Source organism: Notolepis coatsorum (assembly GCF_963971535.1).
Source record: "Notolepis coatsorum genome assembly, chromosome: 15".
NCBI classification, from domain to species: Eukaryota; Metazoa; Chordata; class Actinopteri; order Aulopiformes; family Paralepididae; genus Notolepis; species Notolepis coatsorum.
The window spans coordinates 98,772,908-98,800,407 of record NC_140179.1 but is presented as its reverse complement, the minus strand read 5'-3'; the positions used below and the strand labels follow the sequence as shown (position 1 = coordinate 98,800,407).

General features: G+C 44.2%; 1 protein-coding gene across 1 annotated transcript in view; it reads right to left on the bottom strand.

Annotated features, from left to right (window-relative positions):
- Positions 1-27,500, bottom strand: part of dock4b (dedicator of cytokinesis 4b) — a gene marked incomplete at its 3' end in the record, with an annotated part of 397,129 nt that overhangs the window by 286,589 nt on the left and 83,040 nt on the right. The window contains 3 exon segments of the mRNA XM_084331105.1: positions 2,571-2,626; positions 5,570-5,610; positions 21,123-21,206. Of these exon segments, the coding sequence (XP_084187231.1) occupies positions 2,571-2,626; positions 5,570-5,610; positions 21,123-21,206 (181 nt within the window).

Sequence of the window (27,500 nt, the reverse complement as noted above, 5' to 3'; positions counted from 1 at the left end):
AGCGCCGAGACCTGACCTGTAGGCGTCGCTGTCCACAACGCCAGATTCCCACCCACCAGCTTCCCACCCCCTAATACTGCCAATTGTATTAGTGTGAACGACCAGCCAAGCTGGTAGCAACGCCGAGAGCTGGGCTCGAACCCAGCATCTCCTGCATTGGTGACGAGCGCAGTCTCCGCTACGCCACCTGACCGCCTTAGCTGACACTTTTATCCAAAGCGACTTACAGATTGTGAACAACAAGTCACCTGGGCCCCGTTCCCCGTACCTGGCTAACTGAGTTAGCCGGATCATTTTCAGCATAGCTTGACTTAAGCCGGACCTTTCCGTTCCCCGAAGTCGGATTTTCTAAATCACCATGGTAACAGATCAGAAAGTTTGAACCTGGTCTGGAGCAGGGTTAAGTTCAGTTAGCTGGATGAACCATGGCCACGCCCTCGCAAAGAAATGCCAGCTCGCTTCCTGAAATATTTCTCACAGTCTAGATCCCATTATACCATTCTGAATTATGTTTTTGTGCTTCGTTTTCCTAGAGGGGGCTTTTGAAATGTATAATAATAGAACTAAATGCTGATAATAAATCATATTCAGCCTATAGATTTACTTTGCCCTAAATAAAATAATGCACGTCATATACGGCGCTCGGAGTCGCTATACACGCTGCATGTGGTTATTTTAATAACGGCGCATTGCAAATGTGAATCCCGCGGGGATATTTTTAATGAATGAAACCTATCGGCCGTTTGGCTCTGATTAGTTTCATATATTCTCCGCTGTAGATTTGCTTAACGGAGCGCCCGGATTGTGTTTCATTCAAGCATAAAATTGAAGTGTCTATGCGTGGATTGTGGTTTTTGTGGATTATGAATTACGAGGAATCTGAGGATTGTTGAATTGTATCATCACTCACACGTTATTGTGATATTGTAACTGGGATTAAAATGTCTGATGAGATGCGCTGTTTGACGGATTTGAGCAATTGAATGAGCCGTTGACGTCACATTAATGCATTTGAGAATAAAGAGATAAAACTTCATTCAAAAGAAAAATATTTGAAACACGGGTCTCTTGTCCATTGATGGATACACAATGGATATATCCCGTCTGGCACAGTGGTGCAACGGCTAGTGCTCACTCCTGTCAAGTGGACGACCCTAGTTCGAAACCCCGCGTTTCCAATATAATTTATTTGGAATATAATATTAATGACTATACGCAAAAGTAGCCTAGTTTTAAGTTAAAATATTATAAATCTACATGCATTGAGGATGTCATTCTTTATATAGCTCTCAAAGTGCACCAAATTGAAGCATTTACACTGCAAAAACAAAAACAAAAAATTTAAAAAGGGGGGATTCGAACGCGGGTCGTCCGCGTGAAAGGCATAAGGACCAACCATCACACCACGGTGCCAGATAAATAAAACATCCACCATACATCCATCAATGGACAAGAGAGCCGTATCCTTATTCTGAAAGAGTTGAACTAATTATTTTCGCTAGCAAGATCTCATTTGATTATTCATTCCATAAGCCTACTGCCAGCAGGCACGTTTAAAGAAATATAATCTGATTGATTGGGGTAATGAGGGATTTAAAATTAGCCTATAGATTATGCATTTAACTTGTCTGCGAGGCTATTGAGCCATACTGCATTGTACCCATTCTGCAATCTGTTAATAAAGTTTTAAATCAATCAATCAATCAATGCCGTTAGAAAATCTGGATTTCTGCTATCGACACCTGCTGTCTTTTCAGCTGAAGCGGCCGCTCGCAATTATACTGAGTCTCAAGTCTGGTTCAAATGAACGAGACTGAATCAGTGTTCGAGGAATAGGAAAATCCCGGATTCAAACATCGGATTAATTGAATCTGGATAATGGGACTCTTGATCGACTTAGTTGAACCAGGTACGGGAATAGGGCCCAGGAGGGGTACATCTCTGGCAGCTAAGGATCAGTGGTATTGTGCATCTAGCAGTGTCGAACTTGAGTGTTACACTCCGAGCACATAGACGTATAGACATATTAGCAAGATAGGTAGTGGTATAAGAATAGTAGCATAGCAATGTCATTATTATTGTTATTACTGTTGTTTGTAGTGTCTTGTTATTATTATTGTTGCTGTGTTGTGTGTGCCCTGTTGTATGTATAAAATATAAAATTTTAATAAAAAATGTATAAAAAAAAAGAATAGTAGCATAGTAGTAGGGTACATAATAGTAAAAAGACTATTTTATCCAAACATAAGTGGAAACACACATACAGATATAAATACACACACACACACACACGCACGCACGCACGCACGTACGCACGCACACACACACACACACACGCACACACACACACACACACACACACACACACACACACACACACACACACACACGCACACACACACACACACACACACACACACACACACACACACGTAACTACTCACACAGAGGAAGATGCGGAAACGGAAACACACATAAACATAAACATATATACACACCCACGCCCACACAGAGGAAAGACGGGCATGGAAAGCACACATGACCCATGAGATAAAGACTTGTCGGCTCACCCCTTGTTCTTGATGTGGGCATTCTTCAAGTGGATGTAGTTGGACGGGAAGATCCCCTTCAGGACAAGAAGACAAACACAGTTTATGAAACAGATTCCTTTCTAACGCTAACCGAGTCGTTACACAGTCGTCATCAAGTGCCGTCTGTTCACACATGGAAACGATCCACGTATAATCCACACTCAAATGGACATTTATATAGCAGCTTTTATCCAGAGCACTTTAGAACTCACGCCTCACATTCACCCATTCACTCACACATTCACACTCTGATGACAGAGGCGACCATGCAAGGTGCCAACCTGCTCATCGGGAGCAGTTAGGGGTTAAGTGTCTCTCGCTCAAGGACAAGACAACTGCTCTACCTCCTGAGCTACTGTCGCTAATAAACACACACACACACACACACGCGCACACACGCACAGTCACACACACACACACACACACACACACACACACACACACACACACACACACACACACACACACACACACACACATTTAGAATCTTTATTTATGTCCACATAAAGACAATGTTTAAAGGACACAAATATTATCAGTGCACTTGTACAATGTGGGTTATTCTGATACAGTTGTGCCCAAATTGACAATGGCAACCAAAGTTACAGACTCACATGGATGATGAACCTGACAATCTACACACAGCTCATGGGTACAGATAGCAGCGTCTTCTCCAAATTGCCCGGCTGCCAATAATTGCTGACACTGAGCAATATCTTGCTAATTGTTTGGCTCTTCTCTTCGGAAGACCGGCCAACTGAAGGCCTCTAACACCCAACTTATGGACATGACCCAGGCTTCCAAATATGAAGACTAAAAGTTTACAGTTGTAGCCGAGTTGTGATATGGTATGGTCTAACAGTTGATACTTTAACATTTTGGTTGTAAAGGCTTCCTCTAGACTGTAGTCAAACGTGCAACCAACTTCTAGGATGAGAACCTCTCTGTTATTCTCATTAACAATAACAACATCGGGGGTGTTTGCTGAAATATCAGAGAACAGTGAATTGAATTGAGCATAATTTATATGGCTTCACACTGGTGTGCTTATACAGTTTATATGTTGCAGGTGACCCGAGTGTGGAACTGACACTGTCTGCGACCAGATCCACGATCCTATCATGCCTACAAATGTAGAGCCCTTTGTATGCATGACAGCCATTGAGTATGTGAGACATGGTTACTGTTGTCTGTTCGTGACCATGGTGTGTATGCAGTGTGGGCTATGGCTGCCAGGGAACCAGATGGAAAGGTTGAGAAGCAGACAAAAAAAAGTCCATCATCTGTCGTCACCTTCAGCAAACTGAAACCTCACTTAGAATTCAGCTCCTGGATGATCCAGCTGTCTTTGAATGAATGTTTTTGTGTTGTGCCTAGTGAGAGTATTTTTTTTACAATTACATTATGATTGTATGTTCTTTATGTATTTAAAAATATAATTAGACATTATAGATGTCTCTGCTATGTGGTCTCTTCCTTGTATTATCTTTCCACTAGATGTGGATGACGTGTATTATCCACTAGATGGAGATCGGTAGGATTAAAGCACTGATATTCAGGATCTAGTAATCTTGAAAAGTCTGGATCTCGATCAGGGTGATCCTATCCTGAATTGCTTTGAAATACCGGGACAAAATCTGTCCGGGTTGTCTGATCCTGGATCACAAAAAAATCTGATCTGATTGAGATTAAAAGTTTTGAACTACTGGGCCCAGGTTATTGTAATCCAATAGCAGGTGATTGTTATTAACCGTGGCCAATAAGCTGTGGCACTGCTCCATATTGTTTGACAAAACACATCATGAAAACACTATGAATAGGCCTCTGAAAAAGTGGAATATCCCTTTAAGGCGAGACACACAGATACTTTTTTTTGTAGATTTTGAGATTTTGTTATATTTTGCTTCCTAAACATGTCTTCTATGAAACTAGTGACAATAAAACGTCAATAACACACATTTAGTTGTTTATTTTACTTCATTTTGCCTGATTGCATCCATAAATGTGCACATATTTAATGGCGAAGTGCCTCATTTGCATATATAAACATAAAATTCAGAAAACTTGCAATATATTTTTTCTTAGTTTATATGTACATAACAAACTGGGACAGTTTCATAGTGATATCTATTCAAATATTTTTTGCCTATTAGGGGGTACTACACTGTACGTACACTGTTACTACACTGTTTGTAGCCTGTGTGTAATTCTGTTCAGTTCAATAACATCATTATTATTCAGTTATCAGACATGTGTTTAGGTTGTCAATTACTAATGGTTTGATTAGGTATTGTGTTTGTAAATAGCTGTTTAAAAAAAAATTATGGCATTTTACAATACAGAACTTTGAAGGCGTTTTCCCAAAAATGAGTTTTTATGCGTTTTTCTTACATGCAAGGGTATAAATCTACCATTCCATAGCACCTACACACACCATACTTTCCACATGTCTTCCTATATATACCCTGCATCTTTTTACAGAGGGGTTTGTTGATATATCATTCATAGCCTGATTTATAGTACATTTAGATTTTAGACCAAAAAACATGGCGGAAATAGATTTTTTTATGATGTGATGATAAAAAGACATATCCACAATCCCTTCTGTAAAAAGTTCACTGTGTTATGTGTCAACATAATGAAACAATTCTTTTTTTAATCTGTCATCATTCAATGTTGGTATTTATACCCAAACGTCACATGCAAATTAGTGCATATTTAATGAGGTAATGCCTATTTTGCATAATATAAACATAAGATCTCAGAAAACTTGCAATACATTTTTTTCTAAGTTGTTATGTACATAACAAACTGGAAAAGTGTCATAGTGATATCTATTCAAATATTTGTTTAGCCTATTCACCTGGGGTGTCTCACCTTAAGAAGATAATTTATTGTTCAGGCGTCATGGCTGTGTCATGAACCAGGCTTCACACACAGATAGAGAGAGGGAGAGGGATAGAGAGCAGCTAACATACCTTGGTGTTTGGATTCTTCATGATGAACCCTCGGTACCAGCCTGCAAGAAGACAAAAGATTCTCATTTAGCGCCCTGTCACACCTTGTGACTTTAACAGCTGCCATCTCTTCATCTGACAGAGGGGGGGGGGGGCAAAGAATGGCATCCATTTACCACAAGAGAGAGATAGTGAGTTAGAGAGGCAGTGCGTGTGTGCGTGTGCGTGTGTGTGTGTGTGTGTGTGTGTGTGTGTGTGTGTGTGCACACGCAAGCCCTGAAATCGTTGCTGAAAGCTACCGCATGGGTGCAGTAGTTTTGTGTGTTTGTGTGTTTATTCCAGGGCTTGTACACAGAGCTCCACTGACTGCATTAGTGATGTAACTATATCCAGAGCTGCGTTGTGTCCAGTATGAAGTATGAACTAGGGCTGACCCCTATTAGTCGATTAGTCGACTAATCGGTCGAAAGGAGCCGTAGTCGACTGGCCAACCTCTTAGTCGAATATATATTAAAAAAAAATTAAGAATTTTATTTATTTTTTAATTTTTTTATCGTTCTTTCCAAAAGAAAAGAGGCCTAGAATCGTGGCTAACGCTAATGGCACGCATACCAGAGGCTAACTGCCTACGAAAACAGGCACAGAGGCACTGCAAGAGGATTTCACCATCTAATGAACACACTAGACTAGACAAATATCAAGATGTATCCATCAGTGGACCAATTGCATGCTTTTGCAGAGGACAAGAAGCCTTCAGTCGACTCCTTCAGACATTAAGCACCCCCCACAGCCCAAATGGAATGATAAAAAAAACAATAAATGATATTTTTTTACCAATAGTCGACTAACGGCAAATTTTGGCCAATCATAGTCGACCATCCAAATCCTTAGTCGGGGACAGCCCTAGTATGAACAGCATGGGATGTACTTAGAAAGAACCAATCCACGACGCCACTGCAGCTCAACAACGCCGGCCCAAGATCAACGTTCAAGTTCTCACAGCTGCTGTCACACAACAACAAGCGTCGTTACAGTCGATGCTCCACAAGATCCTCACCGCTGGACCGTCGGTGTTTAATATCACCACTCTGCTCTCTCTCTCAAGCTGCTCATCTCTGCAATAGGAAATAGGGCCAGGCTTCCAAAAGTTCTGAATTTACCCTTTATATAATTTAACTAAAATGGAAGGAGTCTCTGTCCATCTGTCTGTCTGTCCGTCCTTCGATTTTCTCACGGGCCATTCGTTCAATCGACTTCACACGTGGTGGGTGTGTGTCTCCAAGGGCCCCAGGGGAGCGCAGTGTGGAGTGTGGTTGATTGAACGAGGTTCTCCAGAACGCAGAAAGTAATCAGCCCGTTCCGAATGGGGCACGGCACAAGTAACTAGCATAAACAGAGGACTACCAATCTTTTTACCATTCAAATTACGGACATTTTAAAGAATGAGACGGGAGAATGTCAATGCTTTTCACTGTATAATGTGGTGTTACTTATATTTATTCATTAACTTGACCTTCTCTCCCCAGCAACCTCTTGCAAAGCCTCACCTTCCCTCCTCTTTCTACCCTACCTTTTTTACCCTACCCTCCAATCTTCCCCCCAATCCCATTCAATCTCGTTTGCTGCAACTCAAATGTATCCCCTTGCCCCACTTTGCCTTTTATGTTTTTGTCTGTGTGTTTGTGTCTCGTATGTTTGCTTTTGTTTTGCTGCCATTTTGGCCAGGTCTTGCTGGAAAAAGAGATAATTGATCTCAAGTGACTACCTGGGAAAAAAATGAAGGTAAAATAAAGAAAAAAAATAAAACCCTGAACCGGCTGAGAAAATCTGTCTACGAGACATGTCCTCCTCCGCTCAATTTCAACAACACCTGCTTCTGCTGAGGTGTCCCCCACTGCTCCGCCGAGGCTGCTCATCGATAGGGTTGGGCACCGAAAACCGGTTCTAACATATTTGCATTTCGATTCTTAATTTCGATTCTTTAAAAAATATATAATTAAAAAAATTTACTTTGTTAATTAATACCCTAGTTACAGTACAGCAATGTTACGACCCTGGCTCATGGGTACGCAACCTATGTGTAACCAACACCAAAACCCTGTGCTCTAACTCAAAATGCTACTAAACCAAGGAACTATTAATGTAAATGTAAACTAAAGTACTAAGGTAAACCAACGGACAAGGACTGAAGAACCTAACAGCTCTTTCTCTAAGCACAGACAGTGCATGTGTGTTACTAGGTCTGCCTTTAAAGCTCCCCAGCAGGTAACCAATCAGCACTAATTGGCTAATTGGCAGGCCTCACCTGCATGCCCGGTGACACAGGAGTGATCAGGCCTCTAGTACATAACACCTCCCCCACCAAACTGGTTGCCCAAGAGGCAACCACTACACAACAACCCATAAACAAAACAAAAAACAACTGTGACCCCTTAGTTGTCAGGGCCACTACCACAACAGCGATAACGGGTACCACAAACACCGGTACTATGATCGTGAGAGGGCGTTTGCTAGCACGTTGTCCCTCCCACGATGTGGCGAATATCCAAGTTATACGCCTGGAGGAACAAACTCCATCGCATCAAACGATGGTTCGAGTTCACCATGCTGCGAAGAAAAACCAAAGGGTTATGGTCTGTATACACAACAAGGGGTAAACTGGAGGATCCAACGTAAACATCAAAATGGTTCAAGGCAAGAACCGGGTCGGCCCCTGTCGAACACGACCACCGATACCGATCTGTCAAAATTATACTGTAAACCAAAATCAACCTGAGAACTGCGCTTAACAGAACAGAACACAGCACAACAAAACCATAGATCACTGATACCACCACCGCACCCATATCCATCCCACCTGGCACTGGCAGTTCAGGATACTGCACACCGTGAACATCCAGAGTAGGCTGTACCGCCTCAGGTACAGCCCCAGTGTACCGGGAACATGGCAGTACGACAGTCACAATAACGTCTGGAACACCATCTAAAATGGCGTCACCCAAAATAACTTTGTCCTGATCAAAATCAAAATGGCTGCCACTCAACAGACCAGGTCGCGAAGGCGGCTCCTGCTCCACAGGACACAGGTAACTAGGTTGACCATCACACCTAGTGCATGGCAGAGAATCAGTGTGGACATGTGGATCAATGTCAGAATCATCAACTGACATACTGGGACCATCCCTGCCCACAAGTGAAACATTAGGGACAATAGAGCTATTGTGGGAAGGCTGGCAGCCTAAGTCAAGCTTAGTAGCCTCTCCAACTAGAACGGTGTCACATGAAACAACAGCACCTCTCATAGCATCCTTCCCACACTCATCCTCCAATTCGTTCGTGGCCTCAGCCACCGTACAGGCTGGGAAGACCTTGAGACACTGCGCTGCCATATCATCTCCTGTCACATGCTTCTCCGGCACGCCTGTCAACTCTGGTTTCACCACCGGGCCTAACACAAAACCACAATCAAGAGAATCATTATGCAGAGGTACATCCACAGTGTGCTTTCCAAAATTCTCAACAGGTACACATTTTAACTCAACACAGAATGTGTCACTAAGTGTAATGTCCCAAGTCGAAGTATCAACAACATCACTTTTGTCCTTTGACATTTCTCGTGCCACAGCACACACAGGAAACACTCCTGGATGTTTCTGTGCCAGCTCATTAGAGACCTCAGAAACCACAGGAATGGGAGTTACAACCGGAGTAGCCAACACTTTGTCACCAGCCAAATCATTCCCTAGAATGAAGGACACCCCCTTTATGGGAATGTGAGAACATACCCCCACAACAACATTGCCTGATACTAAGGGAGAATTGAGCGTGACCTCATGCAAAGGTGCATCCACAAATCCACCCCCAAAGCCCCGAACAACGACACCGGAATGCAAAGAAGAGTTTTCTGAAAACGGCAAAACGCCCTCCAGAATGAGGGACTGAAAAGCACCGGTATCTCTCCAAATTGTTATAGCCTGTTTGGACTCTAGTGCATTAGTCAGGGAAACAAATCCATTCATCATAAACATTGAGGACCCCTCGAGCTCTTTGTCCACACGTTTGATACTTTCCCCATCCCCATCTAACGTTGGCATAGGCGTCCTGCATATGGTTTCTACCAGAGCCACGGTTCTGAAAATCTTCTGCTCAAGCACCGGGCATCCAGCAACGATATGACCAGGTTCTTTACAGTAAAAACAGATAATCCCTTCTGGGAATGCACCAGCAGAACCACCCCGCCTAGGAGGTGAAGTTAACTGACCAGCAGACACAGGTTTTGGGAAACGGCCCCCCTGAACAGGACGCCTATCCCCGGACTCAACACGGTAGTCCTCCAAAAACACGGACTTGTGTGTCAACACAAACTCATCGGCGAAGACAGCGGCGTCGCCTATCTTCGATACCCCACGCTCATTTAGATGTGTGGAAACGGTATCAGGAACACATCTTTTAAATTCCTCTAGGAGAATCAACTGCCTAAGCTGCTCCCTTGACTCTGCCCTCTGAGAAGTGCACCACCTGTCAAACAGGTTCTCCTTCTCCCTTCCAAACTCAACATAAGACTGCCCCTCCTGCCTGCGATAACCTCTAAAACGCTGACGATAGGCCTCGGGGACCAACTCATAAGCCCTCAATATGGAAGCTTTAACAAGCTCATTATCAGCGCTTTGTTCAAGGGACAGAGCAGTGTAGGCTTCTTGTGCCCTACCAACCAAAACACATTGCAGCAGCAGTGTCCAGGCGGTATCAGGCCACTTCAATGTGGTTGCCACCCGTTCAAAAAGGGGAAAATATCTTTCCACGTCTTTCTCAAAAAATGGAGGCACCATTCTAATATTCCTGCCTACATCAAAACCGGAACGTGACTCTGGATGCAGAGCACCCGCCTGCAAGACAGCGTGCTTATAATCAAGCTCCTTCTGCGCACGCTCGTGCTCTAAGTCCTTCAAGTAACGCTCTTGTTGTAGCTGCCTCTCCTTAAGCTCACGCTCATGCTCACGCTCCTTCTGCGCACGCTCGTGCTCTCTCTCCTTAAGCTCACGCTCCTTAAGTTCACGCTCACCGTTAAACTCACGCTCCTCTCTTCTCTCCTTAAGCTCACGCTCCTCTCTCCTCTCCTCACGCTCCCGCTCTAACTGCCTTTCCTTAAACTCCAACTCCCTAATCCTCCACTCACCCTCTACACCAGGTAATAGCGGAGATGCGCCAGACGAAGGAGGCTCCTCCACCCTCTCCTCAAGCACCTGTTCCCTAATGAGCAAAACCCTCAAAGCACCCAAGGCAGATGGTTTCAAACGTTTCTCACTGGGAGTAAGCTCGACCTTGTAGTGCACAGCAAGCTCGAGAAGCTGTTCTTTTGAAAACCTCTCCAACATGTCATGTGAAGGGTGATCCACAAAATCCCTAACGGAAGCCATCTTTTCTGCACCAGCGCCACAACCCGTTCACTTTAGAGTCACCAAAAAGCTGCCAAAAGCACCCTAGTACACACACAATCCACCTAAAGAGCCACCAAAGAAACACTAAAGAACCACTGAAGAACGGCTAAAGAACCACGACAAACCACTGAAGAACCATACAGAATGCCAAAGCCACTAATAATAACCATAAAGGGACGCTGTGGCAATGTGTGCGCAAAAAAAAACATAAAAAAAAAAAACACACCCACCCCAAATAGACGTGTCATACACTCAGGGTGTTAGGTGCTACCAGGTATGCTCACCAAACACTCAAACAAACAAAATAAATCCAACAAACAATTCCAAACAGGTGCGCCTTCTAACCTGATATGACTACATATGCTTCTATGTCTAAGCTGCAGAAAAACCCGGCCCACCACATGTCTACCCTAAGAAACACTAAATCAAGCCCTACCACACTACCTGTGTTTTCTGGCCGCCCTAATCTACCTACCCTTAAACGAATGCCCTGTAGACCTAACTTTCTTCAACCACACCTGCTACCAGTCAAAGATCATATACCAATCATTTCATTGACCGCCCCAGGAGTACGTGGTGCACCGGACGCTAACCAACAACCAGAAAATAATGTCCCTATCTACATGTGGTGCACACTAAACTATATATTTTAACAGCATAAGTAGTCACATCAAATTACAAACAAATACGGCATACTCACCTGTTTGATGAAATGGCTCAGCCCCCACGTTACACCATATGTAACGAACACCACCCAAACCATAATACGATGACACCCCGTGCAACACAACAAAAAAAAACACCAAACAAAGTTCTAGGGGTAAAAGATCCCAGACGAGCGCCCAACTGTTACGACCCTGGCTCATGGGTACGCAACCTATGTGTAACCAACACCAAAACCCTGTGCTCTAACTCAAAATGCTACTAAACCAAGGAACTATTAATGTAAATGTAAACTAAAGTACTAAGGTAAACCAACGGACAAGGACTGAAGAACCTAACAGCTCTTTCTCTAAGCACAGACAGTGCATGTGTGTTACTAGGTCTGCCTTTAAAGCTCCCCAGCAGGTAACCACTCAGCACTAATTGGCTAATTGGCAGGCCTCACCTGCATGCCCGGTGACACAGGAGTGATCAGGCCTCTAGTACATAACAAGCAACCAAATTAAACTGTATCAAGTCAACTGAAAATGTGAATAGTATGAACAAAATTAAAAATGTTCAAAAGAAATTAAATTCTCCTGCGAAATAAGCTGTGACCTGTTTTGACCTGCACCTCAAAGAATCGGAAGCGAGAATCGTTCAGAACAGGAATCGATATGGAGAATCGGAATCGGAACCGAAATCGTTCAAATCCAAACGATGCCCAACCCTACTCATTAGCTAATGCTCAATTTCAACAACACCTGCTTCTGCTGAGGTGTCCCCCACGGCTCCCCCGAGGCTGCTCATCGACCGACCGTAAAACACGGTGGCTGTACCGGGCGGCTGAGAATGTCTATTACCTTGCGGGTGTTATCAGCCCACCGGTGCATGGGGTTACAATGTCCTCTGTTGCCGGTATCTCCTGTGGCTTTGAGCCAAGCTAGCTATCACAGTCAAGGGGAGCCACCTGTGACACTACTGCATGGCCCACTATCACCTGCCTGACAGCGTGTGAAACAGGGGAGACTGGAACAGACAAGGTGAGAATGATGATACGTATGTCCACTCCTATACCACTCCTATTCCTTGTGTTAAGTCGAACCTTTATTAATCGTTCACTGCATTTGACCCATCCTACCTATTTAAGAGCAGTGAGGCAGCCAGCCACACAGTGCGGAGCTCGGGGACCAACTCCACTTATAATACCGGCACCTTGGTCAAGGGTAACGGCAGGAAACCTAACACGCATGTCTTTGGAGGAAAACGGAGTACCGGGAGGAAACCCACCCAAAACACAGGGAGAACATGCAAGGTCCACATTAAAAGGCGCCCTGCTGGGGTTGTCGTGAGGCAACAGATGGCATCACTATTCAAACTCATTAACTCTCAATAAACTAAATTAATGTGTGCAAAACAGTTTAGAGATGTGGAATATTTTGTGCAATTCTGTGCAAAATAAATGTATTGTTTTTCGGGTGAAGGACCATGAGAAAGCAATTGTATAATATAACCAAGTGGTCCTCGATCTGAAAATAAGACGTGTTCCCTTTATGCCCATAAAGTTTATGTTTTCATCCCTTTATGCCCATAACGTTGATGTTTTCATCCAACAACAGCAATACAATGTGTTGGCTCTTCTAAAAGCCTCTGGTGCTGTATACAGCAATCTATCCTCTTCATTTGAGAAGCTGAAGCCATCATAGCATCAACTGTGGACATTTCAACTGGGTCAGCATTATGAAATCACACGCTCAGTACTTCCTGAATGAGCCAGTTATTCAGAAACAGAGGTCGCGACACCCAAGCCATCACTTTGTCAGCAAATGCTGTCATTTCATCTTGGCAAGAGGGAGAGATCAATAAGACTTACTTTTGGAACAGCGATCCATGTTTTTACAATATACCGTAGTCCTATAAGTGAGCCCCCCCCCCTAATGTAATGCATTCAGTACCCTGTTCCCTTTAAAACCCTGAAAAAGTGAAATCACAGCGATGTAGAAAAGACGTGGCCCTCTCTCTTCCTCTTTGCCGTCAACCGTCTCATTTACATTTACATTTTGTCATTTAGCTGACGCTTTTATCCAAAGTGATTTACAAGTTTTGTACAACAAGACAGCAGGAAGGGTACAACTCTATCAGCTGAGTAACAATGTTCATCAAAGGGTTGAGTGCTACGGGGTAGGTTAGTATATTAGGACAAGTGCATGACAGTAAGGTTAGTTAGGATTAGTGAATGATTGAAGAAGTGCGTCTTTAGTCGAGGGCGAAAGATTGGACGGGTTTCGGCTGTCATAACTGTGGTGGGAAGTTCGTTCCACCATTGTGGGGCAAGGACCAAGAATAGGCGACTTCTCTTTGATGACCCTCCCGGAGCTTGGATAGGAGTAGGTATGAGGCGGCCAGAAGATGCAGAGCGTAGGGGTCTTGAGGGTGTGTAGTTAGAGACCATTGACCGGAGGTAGGCGGGAGCCGTTCCCTTCGCCGCACGATATGCGAGGTCGAGGGCCTTGAAGCGGATTCGTGCAGCAATGGGGAGCCAGTGCAGGTCCCTGAGAAGTGGGGTGACATGGGCTGACTTCGGTAGGTTTGAGATCAGGCGGGCCGCTGCATTCTGAATGAGTTGAAGAGGCTTGGTGGCAGTGGTCGGAAGGCCAGCTAGCAGTGCGTTGCAGTAGACGAGGCGGGAGATGACTGTTGATTGGACGAGGAGTTGGGGGGCTTCTTTTGTCAGGAAGGGGCGGATACTTCTGACGTTGGAGGAATCTGCAGGTTCTGGTTGTCGCTGCGATGTGAGCGGAGAAGTTCAACTGGTCGTCAAGGGCAACACCAAGGTTCTTGGCGGTCGGGGACACGGTCACAGTTGCATTCTCGACTGTGATGGAAAGGTCGGTCAGGAGGGAAGATTTGGCCGACAGGTGAAGCAATTCTGTTTTGCTTAGGTTCAGTTTGAGGTGATTGGTCGTCATCCAGGTGGAGATGTCAGACAGACAGGCCGAGATCCGCTCAGAGACGTGGATATCTCGTCTCGTCTCTCAGCCCGGCCCGCAAGACGCTGCCACCAGCCGCACTTCATTCCTACACACATGCTCAGAAACACTTCCGCTGGCAGCAATCCAGTCATGTTTCTTCCTCTCCGGCGCCCTCTCTTGATCATAAGAGAGGCTCACAGACGAATGCAGCTGCTTTCCAGACGTGCTTCTTTTTTCTTCTTCTACTTTGTCATGGTGTCTTTCTTTTGGTCTTATTGGGATCATGGTGTCTTTCGTTTGTTCTTATTGGGATCATGGTGTCTTTCTTTTGTTCTTATTGGGATCATGGTGTTGGATTCTCCGGTAATCAGCCAATATCATCTCGTCACCTGTGGTTCCGTGAAGTTTTCTGCGTTGTGTTTATCTCTTTCTTACCGTACTGACTGATTCCCTCTATCCTACCCCGTGAATGCGTTCGTCTCCAAAATAATTCGACACTGGCAAACGTGGTACCTTTCTTGGAAAACGTTTGTTTATTCCATAAACAAAGCCTCTGTACCAGATGGAAACAATTCTGAAATGTCCTTGAAAAGCCTTTGAAGAAACTAAATTCATTATTCTAACGATCTCTCTCCTGTTACCCCGCTCGGTGGTCGTGCGGCCTAGCTGTTATCCAAAAAGCCTTCCCTGTAAGCCAAAGCTGTGGGGCGGCGTGGCTCAGGGGTAGAGCGGGTTGTCCAATGATCCAAGGGTTGGTGGTTCGAATCCCGCTCAAGCCCATGTCCATCCCACTGCCGTTGTGTCCTTGGGCAAGACACTTAACCTACTTGCCTCGTATGAATGTGTATGCATGTGAATGAATGTTGGTGGTGGTCAGAGGGGCCGTAGGCGTTGATTATTCGCCACGCTTCCGTGAGTCTGCCTCAGGGCAGCTCTGGCTGCAATTGTAGCTTACCACCACCGGTATGACTGTGTATGAACGAATAATGGACTCTGTGAAGCGCTATATAAATCCAAGTCATTATTATTATTAAAGCTAGCGATATCGTGGCACTTCCCTTCCCCCACCCCCGAGGGTGAAGAGGGATCGTTTCTAAGTCTGCTTGTCTCAAGCCTCGTGTCCTAGTCTAATTTACCCCGGAAGAAACTCACAGCTCATAACGTCTTTCCCCTAGCAACGGGGGCCCCGCCCCCTTTTCTCATTACTAAGTGACACGATACCATGGCAACGGCACTTTTGACCCAAATCACTATAGCAACGGCGATGTTGATATTACCGGCACCTCTTACCCGAAAACAAAATGCTGTGGCTTGGTAATGCACTTCTCTCACTTCTCTGCACACTCACTTTAAACAAACACACTGTAGCACCCACTCCCCACACTTTATATTTATTGATGAAGGATTGCACTACAACTCGTACACCTTACTGTAAATTGTACCTAAATTGTACCTCATCCCATTTCTGCATTTCTGCTTTGCACTATATAATATTGTACATTAGTACACTGCATAGTATTGTATATTATATGGTAACTCAGAATATTGTACATATGTCTATACTGAACACTGTGACCTCATTTTCTACTTCTAATTTACATGCTATACTATGTTATTTGATACTATCTTGTCTAGCACAGTCTCTGGAGTGTAACAGTAAGAAGCATTTTGTATGAAAGTATTCTGTACTTCTGTATGACAACTATTAAAGAAACTTGAAACTTGGTAATGACCTCGGCAGCTGATAAAAGCCCTGATCTGCACAGTCTGCTACCCCCCATCTCCAGCCCTCTGCCTGCTGCTCTGAAACACACACTCTGGCGGTTGTCCTCCTCCTCTGAGATCTACGAGTAGATGCTGTCATCTACAGATATTTACATTATATACACATTGAAAAACAAGGCCATTCTATCAATGGTGTCTTTCTTTTGTTCTTATTGGGATCATGGTGTCTTTCTGTTGTTCTTATTGGGATCATGGTGTCTTTCTTTTGTTCTTATTGGGATCATGGTGTCTTTCTTTTGTTCTTATTGGGATCATGGTGTTATCATCGGTTATATTATACGTTACAATTAGTGCTGTCAGGCGATAAAAAAAATTTATCTAATTAATTACAGGATTTGTAATTAATTAATCTAATTAATCGCATTTTAATCGCATAACCATTTTATGCCTGATATTCTATATTCTATAATCATATTTCAAATTGCATGTGTCCGGATGGCAGAATTCAGTACTGTATCTACAAAACCTTGTTTAATCATCTTCCATCTATTAATTTGCTTAGATTTTTCAGGTCGGGTCAATTTGAGCATGGTGTTATTCACAGTCAAAGATAAAAAAAAAAAAATGATTGATATTCTCATTTGGTTCATTAAAATTTACTCAAAATAACATTTTCATTCAATCAACCACCGCGCAGATTGATTGATTGAATGAAAATGTTATCAACAGATTGCAGAATGGGTACAATACAGTACGGCTCAATACACACAATTGTTAAGGGGATGCAGACCAGAGAAAGACTTTCGTCTTGTTTACATCAGGGTCCCCCATTTTCAATCCATAATGAATTGTAAGTAAGGGTGCAACTTGCTCCGTGCAATCCATTCTTTGTGGATCTAGCCCACAGTATTTCTGACACTGGGAATACATTCCCTGAGATTCATAGATGTCCCTAGAATCAGATACCAAGAACATGCAAATGGACCATATTAAAAAAAAAGTCTGTAAATGTGTATTCTATAATCTTATGGAATGAATGAGATACAAAAAAAATATTATAAAAAAAACAAAAAAAAACAACGTTTTTTTTGTAATTAATTTTGAGTTAATTTTCATAACGCGATAATTTGCTGTGTAATTAATTAATCTAATTAACGCGATAAACTGACAGCCCTAGTTACAATAAATATGGCAATAAATAATTTGTATCTGAATGTATACTATGAGTAAGAGTAAATCGGTTATTATGTTCTATTCTATTATTTATTTATTTTACATTGTTCAAATGATCATATTTGTTCCTGCCTGTAACTCCCATCCCCCCATACTGCTATGACACCTGCATTTCCCCAAAGGGATCAATAAACACTTGACTTGACTTATATATCTCTCTATACCAGGGGTCAGCAAACTTTACTATCAAAAGAGCCACTTTTCCCCCCTCCCACAAAATAAAATGCTCAGGGAGCCGCACAACCTATTTACCTTTAAAATGAAAATAACACAGTGTATAACGTTTTATATATCCCCAAGCATACCCCACATTTAGCATAAAACGCCTGACAATTGCATACCCAAAGTAATTTGCGATTTATTATACTGTATACTTATAGCACACAGTTTGTTGCATTAATGGAATTATAAAGCAACACAATTTTTTTTTTGACTTTTTATTGCTGTTTTTACCTGTTATAACAAAGGAAAACCTCAAACTCTTATGAAGAGGAGAAAAAATACTGGCTGTGTAGACCTATTTTTAAATAAAACACAGAAGAGGAGACAAAACACTGGTGTCTGTAGACCGACTTTGAAATAAAACCCTGAACTATTCAGGTATATTTGAGTCCTTCCCTTATTTGTGGAACATTTATCAAATAAAAAGTAGTCCACTTTGAAAAAAGACTACCATGTGTAGACCTACTTTGAAATAAAACACAGAAAAGTAGAAAAAACACTGGCATCTGTAGACCTACTTTGAAATAAAACCCTGAACTATGCAGCTCTATTTGAGTCCTTCCCTTATTTGTGGAAAATCTATCAAATAAAAAGTACATTTTTCGTTGTTCGCAAATTTCGCACCACATATCAGGCATACAGGTAAGCCTGCATCGTTAGTCGTGAAAGCAAATTAATCTGTACACGCTGAATTAAACCCTCTATTTTCCTCACTTTCCTTTTTTTGGATTTATCCATGGTTAGCTTACTGGGGGGTCGGAAACTCAAGATTAGCCACTTGCAGACGGCAGGGAGAGGCGCGCGGTGTGACGTACTGTATATTTTAGTTGATGAAATATTTTTGTCCAGAGCCGCAGGTTGCCGACCCCTGCTCTATACAGTACAGCTCAGACTTTCAATCTGTAAATGTGAACAAATCTCTCCTCGAGCTGAACAGAAGAGAGATAAGAGGAAGAGACAGATCCAGGCGTTGCTTCATAGCCAGTGAACAGAGGAACGACTCCCAGGGCAGTGAGGGCAGTGGGGGCAGTGAGGGCAGTGAGGGTAGTGAGGGCAGTGAGGTCAGTGAGGGCAGTGAGGTCAGTGAGGGCAGTGAGGGTAGTGAGGGCAGTGAGGGTAGTGAGGCACCCTGCACACATTTTCTGATTCAGAGTTGTCATCCGTACATTTAAATTAAACTCATTTGGATGTCGACGGCTCAAACTAAATTTCTCTGAGCCCACTCATTCATCGTCAATGGACCAACTCCCACTTGAGAGAGCCACTTGATGACATTGGTGTGTGTAGTCCTTGACGACCGGCTGAACTTCTCCGCTCACATCGCCTCAACAACCAGAACCTGCAGATTCCTCCTGAGCAACGTCAGAATGGTCCGCCCCTTCCTGGCAAAAGAAGCCACCCCACTCCTCCTGAACAGTCACGTCTCGCCTCGACTACTGCAATGCACTGCTAGCGGATCTATCGACCACCGCCACACCGAGCCACTCGTACAGAACGCAGCGGCCCGCCTGATCTCCAACCTACCAAAGTCAGCCCACGTTACCCCACTTCTCAGAGAGCTGCACTGGCTTCCCATTGCCGCACAAATCCACTTTAAGGTCCTTGACCTGGCATACCATGCAGCGAGGGGGAACGGCTCCCTCCTATCTCCAGTCAATGGTCTCTAACTACACACCCTCCAGACCCCTACTTCTGGCCCCCTCAGACCCACTCCTATCTGAGCTCCGGGGGTATTCTCTGTCTTTTACTATTATGCACTTTGCTACTAAGGAATCTACCTTGCCTATACTACTACCTACTATGCTGCCTACTATGTTACTTACCCTACTTATCCTTAGCTGCGAGAGATGTACCTGTCTCCTGCTGGCTTGTTGGACAGAACTTGCCAGTTGCTTTGGATCAGTTAAATCACTAAATATAAATCTAATCGTAGATTTAAGTGTTGAAGCTCTGTTTTCCAGCTTAGGGAGAAAAGTTGGCCAACGATGTGTTTATAATATATATTGACTGAACTGACTGTCACAAGAGACCTATGGAACAGTATAATGTAAATTGTGTTTTAGGGTGGATTTCCAACTTTATAAGGTGACTTCGACAGGGATCGATACACCGTCTGCTCCGGGTATTGAACCTGTGATCACCCGGTTCAACTCTAACCACCAGACAACTCTGCCACACACTCACTTAATAAATGCCAGCAGGATTCGGACCTGCGTAGCGAAACTGTTTTCTCCTCCCACTGCCCTAACTATGCTACCATGACAGCTGGTATTTATTGACTAATTCCTGTCTCATTGTGCCTACTTCTGTTTACATTCATGTTGCCGCCGTGTCGACCGTATTGTTGCCTGATATTTATGTAGCTGTATCAGTGTCAAGTGTCTAGTATTGTCCTTCAGTGTGGAACGTGTTTGTGTCTGGACACCTGGACATATGGCATCCTCCTCCCTTCCCTTCCTTTCACCACATTCTTAATAAAAGGAAATGACTCTGAAGTGACCAGGCTGGTTAAATAAAGAATAAAAGAAATGATGAAATATTGCATCCTCCTCCTGGCTGGGTTGGCAAGTCTGTCTTTCTCCTAATGTCTGTCTGTATCTCTGTCTGTCTGGGTGGGGGGGGTAAAAAAAAAAACAGGAAGTGAGAAAGAGCACGCCATGATGGCAGGAAGTGTGTGCATATGTGTGGAAGACGGATATACAGTCTAGCGGAAAGAAATCATCATGCCCAAAGTGAAACTTGGATTGAAACAAAGAATCTCTGACACGAGAGATAGTGACAGAGAGAGAGAGAGAGAGAGAGAGAGAGAGAGAGAGAGAGAGAGAGAGAGAGAGAGAGAGAGAGAGAGAGAGAGAGAGAGAGAGAGAGAGAGAGAGAGAGAGAGAAAGAGAGAGAGAGAGAGAGACAGAGAGAGAGAGAGAGAGAGAGAGAGAGAGAGAGAGAGAGACAGAGTTAATGTGCAATAGCTCTCTTTCTCTCTATCTCTCTCTTTATCTCTCTCTCTCGTTATCTCTCTCTGTATCTCTCTCTCTCTCTCTCTCTCTCTCTCTCTCTCTCTCTCTCGTTATCTCTCTCTTTCTTCCTCTGTCTATCTGTCTCTATCTCTCGCTGACAAATTGTGCAGAAACATATTACATACATGGTGTGGGCAGGAAACAGGAACAAAGGCCTTACAGCAGAGGAAACCATAGCATACGTGACCAACAAACAATCAGCAAACACTCACACGCAAGAGCTGCAAAAGCAATACATTTCATGTCAAGCTACATATTCCTGGTTCTATGGAAGAACTGTGCATGTGTGTGTGTGTGTGTGTGTGTGTGTGTTTGTGCGTGGTGGTACCTTCACATTTCTCCAGGATCTGCACGGTGTCTCCGATCTCGAGCGGGAGGCCATGTTGGACAGTACCTCTGAAACTGGCCAACACTGTAACAAACAAGAACAAACAAGAAAGTACATTTTTACAAACTATGTCATTCGTCACAACCAGCCCTGTTGAGAGTTGGGCTATTGACTATCTAGGGTAATTGGTGGGCGGGGTGGTCAGGGCCTAATCTGATCAATTCTGCTCACTCCACCTAATTGGGGCGTAGCAGTGACATAAAGACTGGAACACTCCAACGTTTTGGGAAATACAATTTACTTCTCATAATTGACCTGTCTCAAACCCTGCCCTCTTTTCTTGTGTAGACTCAACGACATACGACTACGTGGGCTAAGCCTGTGGTTTAGTGGTGGAGTCTACACACCATTCTCAGGCAGGCCATGAGAAATGTGTGCACACTACACTCCAGCACTAAAGCACATGTATGTTTAATTGCACATACTGACCAAACTAGCTCTGATACACAAACACGCAGAATTTCATTATATTTCAAAATCAAAATCCCCACTTTTACATCCATTATTCATCCAAACACTGATGGATTCCTGCAATAAACAAACAAAAATACGATTCAGTGGTAAAAACACGCCAATGTCGATTTCTGAGCCAAGGGCAGCAATCTCACAAAGTGCCACGACTCAACCCCCAGTCAATATTCATCACAAGGCCGTAAATCATTTCACACCAACGTGAACCAGTGGTCCAGTCTCTCGTACATTACTGTACTTACTGTACACACTCGAGTGTTTCCACACAGACTTTACTTTGGATATCAGTCAGACACAAACGCTGGTATTAGATATCAGTCAGACACAAACGCTGGTATTAGATATCAGTCAGACACAAACACTGGTATTAGATATCAGTCAGACACAAACGCTGGTATTAGATATCAGTCAGACACAAACGCTGGTATTAGATATCAGTCAGACACAAAAACAGGTATTAGATATCAGTCAGACACAAACGCTGGTATTAGATATCAGTCAGACACAAACGCTGATATTAGATATCAGTCAGATAAAAAAGATAAAAGGTATCAGGGGGAATGCTAGAAAGTCACTTAATTTGCTGCATTTTTTAAACATGTAAGCAAGTTAGATGTCTCTAATGGAGACTATACTGCCCTGCAGAAGTTACCCACAGTGACTATACGCAAACAATGAAACTGAGAAAAATGGTTTTAAAGTTCTTTGACTATCCAGCCAAATGTGTTGGTAGAAGATTAGTGGTAGTGCACTGATTGAACATGTATTAATGACGCTATATTTATGCATATATATTTTCTTTACCCATGACCCCATTTTTGTTAGTTTCACTGTTTGCATAGTTAATGCGCTTAGCTTCTGCAGGGCAGTAAAGTTACAGTATATCCCCAGTGACCCCAAACTGAAAGCGATGGATCGGATTCATACTTAATATCGTTCGATAATGACAGAAATAAAACGGTATTGGTGCCTCCGGAACTCACACACAAGACATCAGCAGCCCAGCCCCTGCACCGCACCAAACGCCGTGAAATCAATAGTAACAGTAGAACTAGGGATGCACCGATACTCGTATCGGATATCAGTCCAATACCGGGCTAAAATAGAATATCGGTATCTGAGAATTTCCGATACCGAAATCCGATACCAAGAAACACGTCTAACGTGCCAGAAATCAAAGCAAATTTACTTTATTTGCTGTATTGTTGACACGTCGTTAACTCTCTCTATTGGAGAACATTTATTAATATATCTCAATAGTTTTTGTCCAATGACTCCCAAAATGATGGCCGCAGTCTATACTGTTCAGATGGGTACTCAGTATTGTTGGCCCATACCCAAAGCCCAGGTATTGGTATCGTATCGGGACTGAATAAGTTGGCTCGGAGGGCATCCCTAAGTCCAAACGCCATCCCTCTCTACGCATCCCACGTTGCAAGGCCACCTGAGGGTAGACACCGCCTGCCCATGTACACATTCAACCCACCCTTTACCATATTACATATCCACATACAAGTGGCTGAGATCAAAGCACTTTTCACTTGAATAAACACCATCAATATTAATTTGTTTACACCAATCCTACAACATTGCTCCACGCCTCCACTTATCTACAAACACAAAAGCCTGACGTTCAATATCCTATCAGGAGGTCGTAAATCATTTTACAGCAATTGGATCGGTAGCCCCAGTCTCCCTCTCACTCGCTCTCCTTCTTTCCCTCTCTCCCCCTCTCTCTCTCCTTCTTTCCCTCTCTCTGTCCCTCTCTGGGGCTGTGTAGTGGTTTATTTGTAGCGCTCCCCCAGCGCTGGGAGACACTAGCCCCGTAGTCAGCACTCGGGACGGAGACTTTGAGCTACGGTTGGAGCGGAGAGAAGAAAGACACCCTGTGGACTCGCTGGGAGACGTTTGCAGAAACCATGTTGCTTTGATGAAAGACGACATATCTAGGTGGAGAGAGGAGGGGGGGGGGGGGTACGGTACTGAATAGAGCTGGATGGCGCCGCTACGACCGGCTGCCTGTCTGTGCGCTCCGTCGAGACTGTGCATACTTTTGTTAATATTTATAGTTTTAAGAGTTTTGTCTGTACCAACAGTAGGTGCATTTAATGTGTATGACCGTCAGTCACTTATAGACATTGGATTACGGGAAACTTACCGACTGGATTACTCTCTGGATCAGCTCTCTGAACCGCAACAATGGCCCGTTGAGATCTTGAGGACATCAGGACCGGATCTCGCCCCCAGGGACAAAGGACCCAGACGGCGAGGAAAGAGAGCTGGAGTCCGTAACAGGCTGAGAACCAGGCGGCACAGGACACCACTACCCAGTATATTGCTAGCCAATGTACAATCAATAGACAATAAACTAGACGACATCCGAGCAAGGATTCAATTCCAGAGAGACGTTAGGGACTGTAACGTTCTCTGCTTCATCGAGACGTGGCTGGCGCCAGAAGTCCCAGACCACGCCATCCAACCGGCCGATCATTTCTTCATTCACCGCAAGGATAGAACAGCAGAATCCGGTAAACAACGTGGAGGAGGTATTGCCTTCATGTTGAACAAAAATTGGAGTGACCCAACTAACGTGAAGGAATTATCCAACCACTGCTCCCCAGAACTGGAATATATAACCATCAAGTGTCGTCCTTTCTTCCTCCCGAGGGAGTTAACGGCGATCGTCCTGGTCGGAGTGTATATTCCACCGCAAGCCAGCAACAAGGTTGCGCTCTCCAGACTACACGACGAGGTAAATAGAATCCAAGAGGCGAATGTTAACGCCGCCATTTTAGTTCTGGGAGATTTCAATAGCGCCAATCTGAGAAAGGTATTGCCCGACTTCTATCAGCATGTGACTTGCAACACCAGAGGCGGTAACATCCTAGATCACTGTTACACGCAATTTAAAGGTGGCTACAAGGCTCATTCTGATAGTGGCTTTGGTAAGTCAGATCACGCATCAATTTTTCTTTCACCAAAGTACAGACAGAAAATTAAAAGTACTCCCGTAGTCTCGCGAGAGGTGCAGAAATGGGATGTGACGTCAGAGGATACGATCCGGTCAGTGTTTCACAACACAGACTGGAATGTGTTCCGCGACACAGATAACATTAATGCCTACACGGAGACAGTGCTGGACTATGTTTGTACTAGGGTGAAAGAAACAATCCCCACTACCAAAATGAAAGTTTACCCAAATCAAAAACCCTGGGTAGACAAATCCGTCCGTGAAGCTCTGAGAGAGCGCACCAAAGCATACAACGACGGCCTAGAGGCAGGCAACATGAATGACCACAAGGTGGCGCGATACAACGTAAGGAGGACTGTGTCAGAGGCCAAACGACGCTACAGGGATAAAATTTAACTCCAGTTTGAACAAGCTGACTCTAGAGCTATGTGGCAGGGGCTCAAAACGATGACAGACTACAAAGGCGCCTCCCTCAAACTGAACAGTGACATCTCCTTAGCAAATGACCTCAATACCTTCTATGCGAGGTTTGATGCTGGTAATAACAACACCAGCTCACAAGCCTCGGCAATGGGGGGGGGGGGTCGGCTGCTGATGGAGGCGCAGTGTTCAGGGTAACAGAGCATGAGGTGAGGCGGACCTTTAAAAAAGTGAATATCAGGAAGGCAGCAGGTCCAGACGGCATCCCCGGCCGCGTCCTAAAAGTCTGTACCGACCAACTGGCCCCAGTATTCACTGACATATTTAACCTGTCCTTAGAACAGGCTGTCATCCCCACCTGCCTGAAGAAGTCCACTATTATCCCTGTACCCAAAAAATCCAAGCCTGCTTGCCTCAACGACTACCGCCCTGTAGCTCTCACCTCCATAGCCATGAAGTGCTTCGAGAAGCTAGTAAAGGGCTACATCTGCTCCTCCCTCCCCATCAACATGGACCCCCTGCAATTTGCATACCGCCCCACAGGTCCACGGAGGACGCCATATCCCATGTGCTGCACACAGCAGCATCACACCTGGACAAGAGGCAGGGGAACTATGTGAGAATGCTATTCATCGACTACAGCTCGGCATTCAATACCATAGTCCCCTCCATACTCATAGCCAAGCTCAGGGACCTGGGCTTGGGCTATGACCTCTGCCAGTGGGTCTTGGACTTCCTGACTGGCAGACCCCAGGTGGTGAGAGCAGGCAACTGCACCTCCTCATCCATCACCCTCAACATAGGGGCCCCCCAGGGCTGTGTTCTGAGTCCCCTCCTCTACTCCCTGTACACACACGACTGTGTGGCTCAGCGGAGTAGCAATACAATCGTCAAATTTGCTGACGACACAGTGGTGGTGGGCCTGATCTCTGCCAACGACGAGAGGGCCTACCTGGAAGAGGTCAAGGTCCTGGCGGGATGGTGCCAGGAAAACAGCCTCTCCCTGAACGTCAGCAAAACAAAGGAGATGATTGTGGACTTCAGGAGGTCGGGGGTCAAGGACTACAGCCCCCTCAGCATCGACGGGGCACCGGTTGAGAGAGTCAACAGCTTTAAGTACCTCGGAGCCTACATATCCGAGGACTTGACATGGACCACACACATTAACAGTGTTGTGAAGAAGGCACGACAACGCCTCTACTTCCTCAGGCGCCTAAGGAAGTTCCAAGTCAGCCAGAAGATCCTTAAGAACTTCTACTCATGTACAATAGAGAGCATCCTGACCGGCAACATCACCTCCTGGTTTGGGAATAGCACTGCACAAGACCAAAGCAGACTACAAAGAGTGACACGTTCAGCCGAACGCACAATTGGAGGGGGGCTCCCCACCCTCCAGAACATTTACTACAAGCGTTGCAAGGGCAAGGCTAAGAGAATCATTAAAGACTCCAGTCACCCGAACAACTGCCTCTTTGAACTGCTGCGGTCAGGCAAGCGATACAGGAGTCTCAAGGCGAGCACAGAAAGACTCAGAAGAAGCTTCTATCCCCAGGCCATCAGGCTGCTAAACGAACAATGAATGAACACTACACAACAACAACCACCAAACGCACATAGCACACACATCCACACGCACACACTCACTTTAAACAAACACACTGTAGCACCCACTCCACACACTTATAGCACACACCCACTTTAAACAAACACACTGTAGCACCCACTCCCCACACTTTATATTTATGGATGAAGGATTGCACTACAACTCGTACACCTTACTGTAAATTGTACCTAAAATTGTACCTCATCCCATTTCTGCTTTGCACTAGATAGTACTGTACATTAGTACACTGCATAGTATTGTGTATTGTATATTATATGGTAACTCAGAACATTGTACATATGTCTATACCGAACACTGTGACCTCATTTTCTTCTTCTAAATTCATGCTATATTATGTTATTATGTTATTTGATACTATCTTGTCTAGCACAGTCTCTGGAGCGTAACAGTAAGAAGCATTTTGTATGAAAGTATTCTGTACTTCTGTATGACAACTATTAAAGAACTTGAACTTGAACTTGAACAATATATATATATATATATATATATATATATATATATATATATATATATATATATATATATATATATATATATATATATATATATATATATAAAGATTCAGAGGGACTTTTTCTTTTCTAAAATGTAGAAATACTTAGGTATGGGAAATACAATGCTAATCCTATTAATGTCCATGAGGAAGTAGGGTGAGAGAGAACAACCCTTCAGATTCAGTCTGCAGCGACTGTGTTTCAGTGGATCTGATGGCTATTATTTTCCAAGCCTGACACACGCGCACATGCACGGGCACACGCACACGCACACACACACACACACACCTGTCACTCACATTATGAGATCCAAATGTGTCATTATCACCTCCACCAGG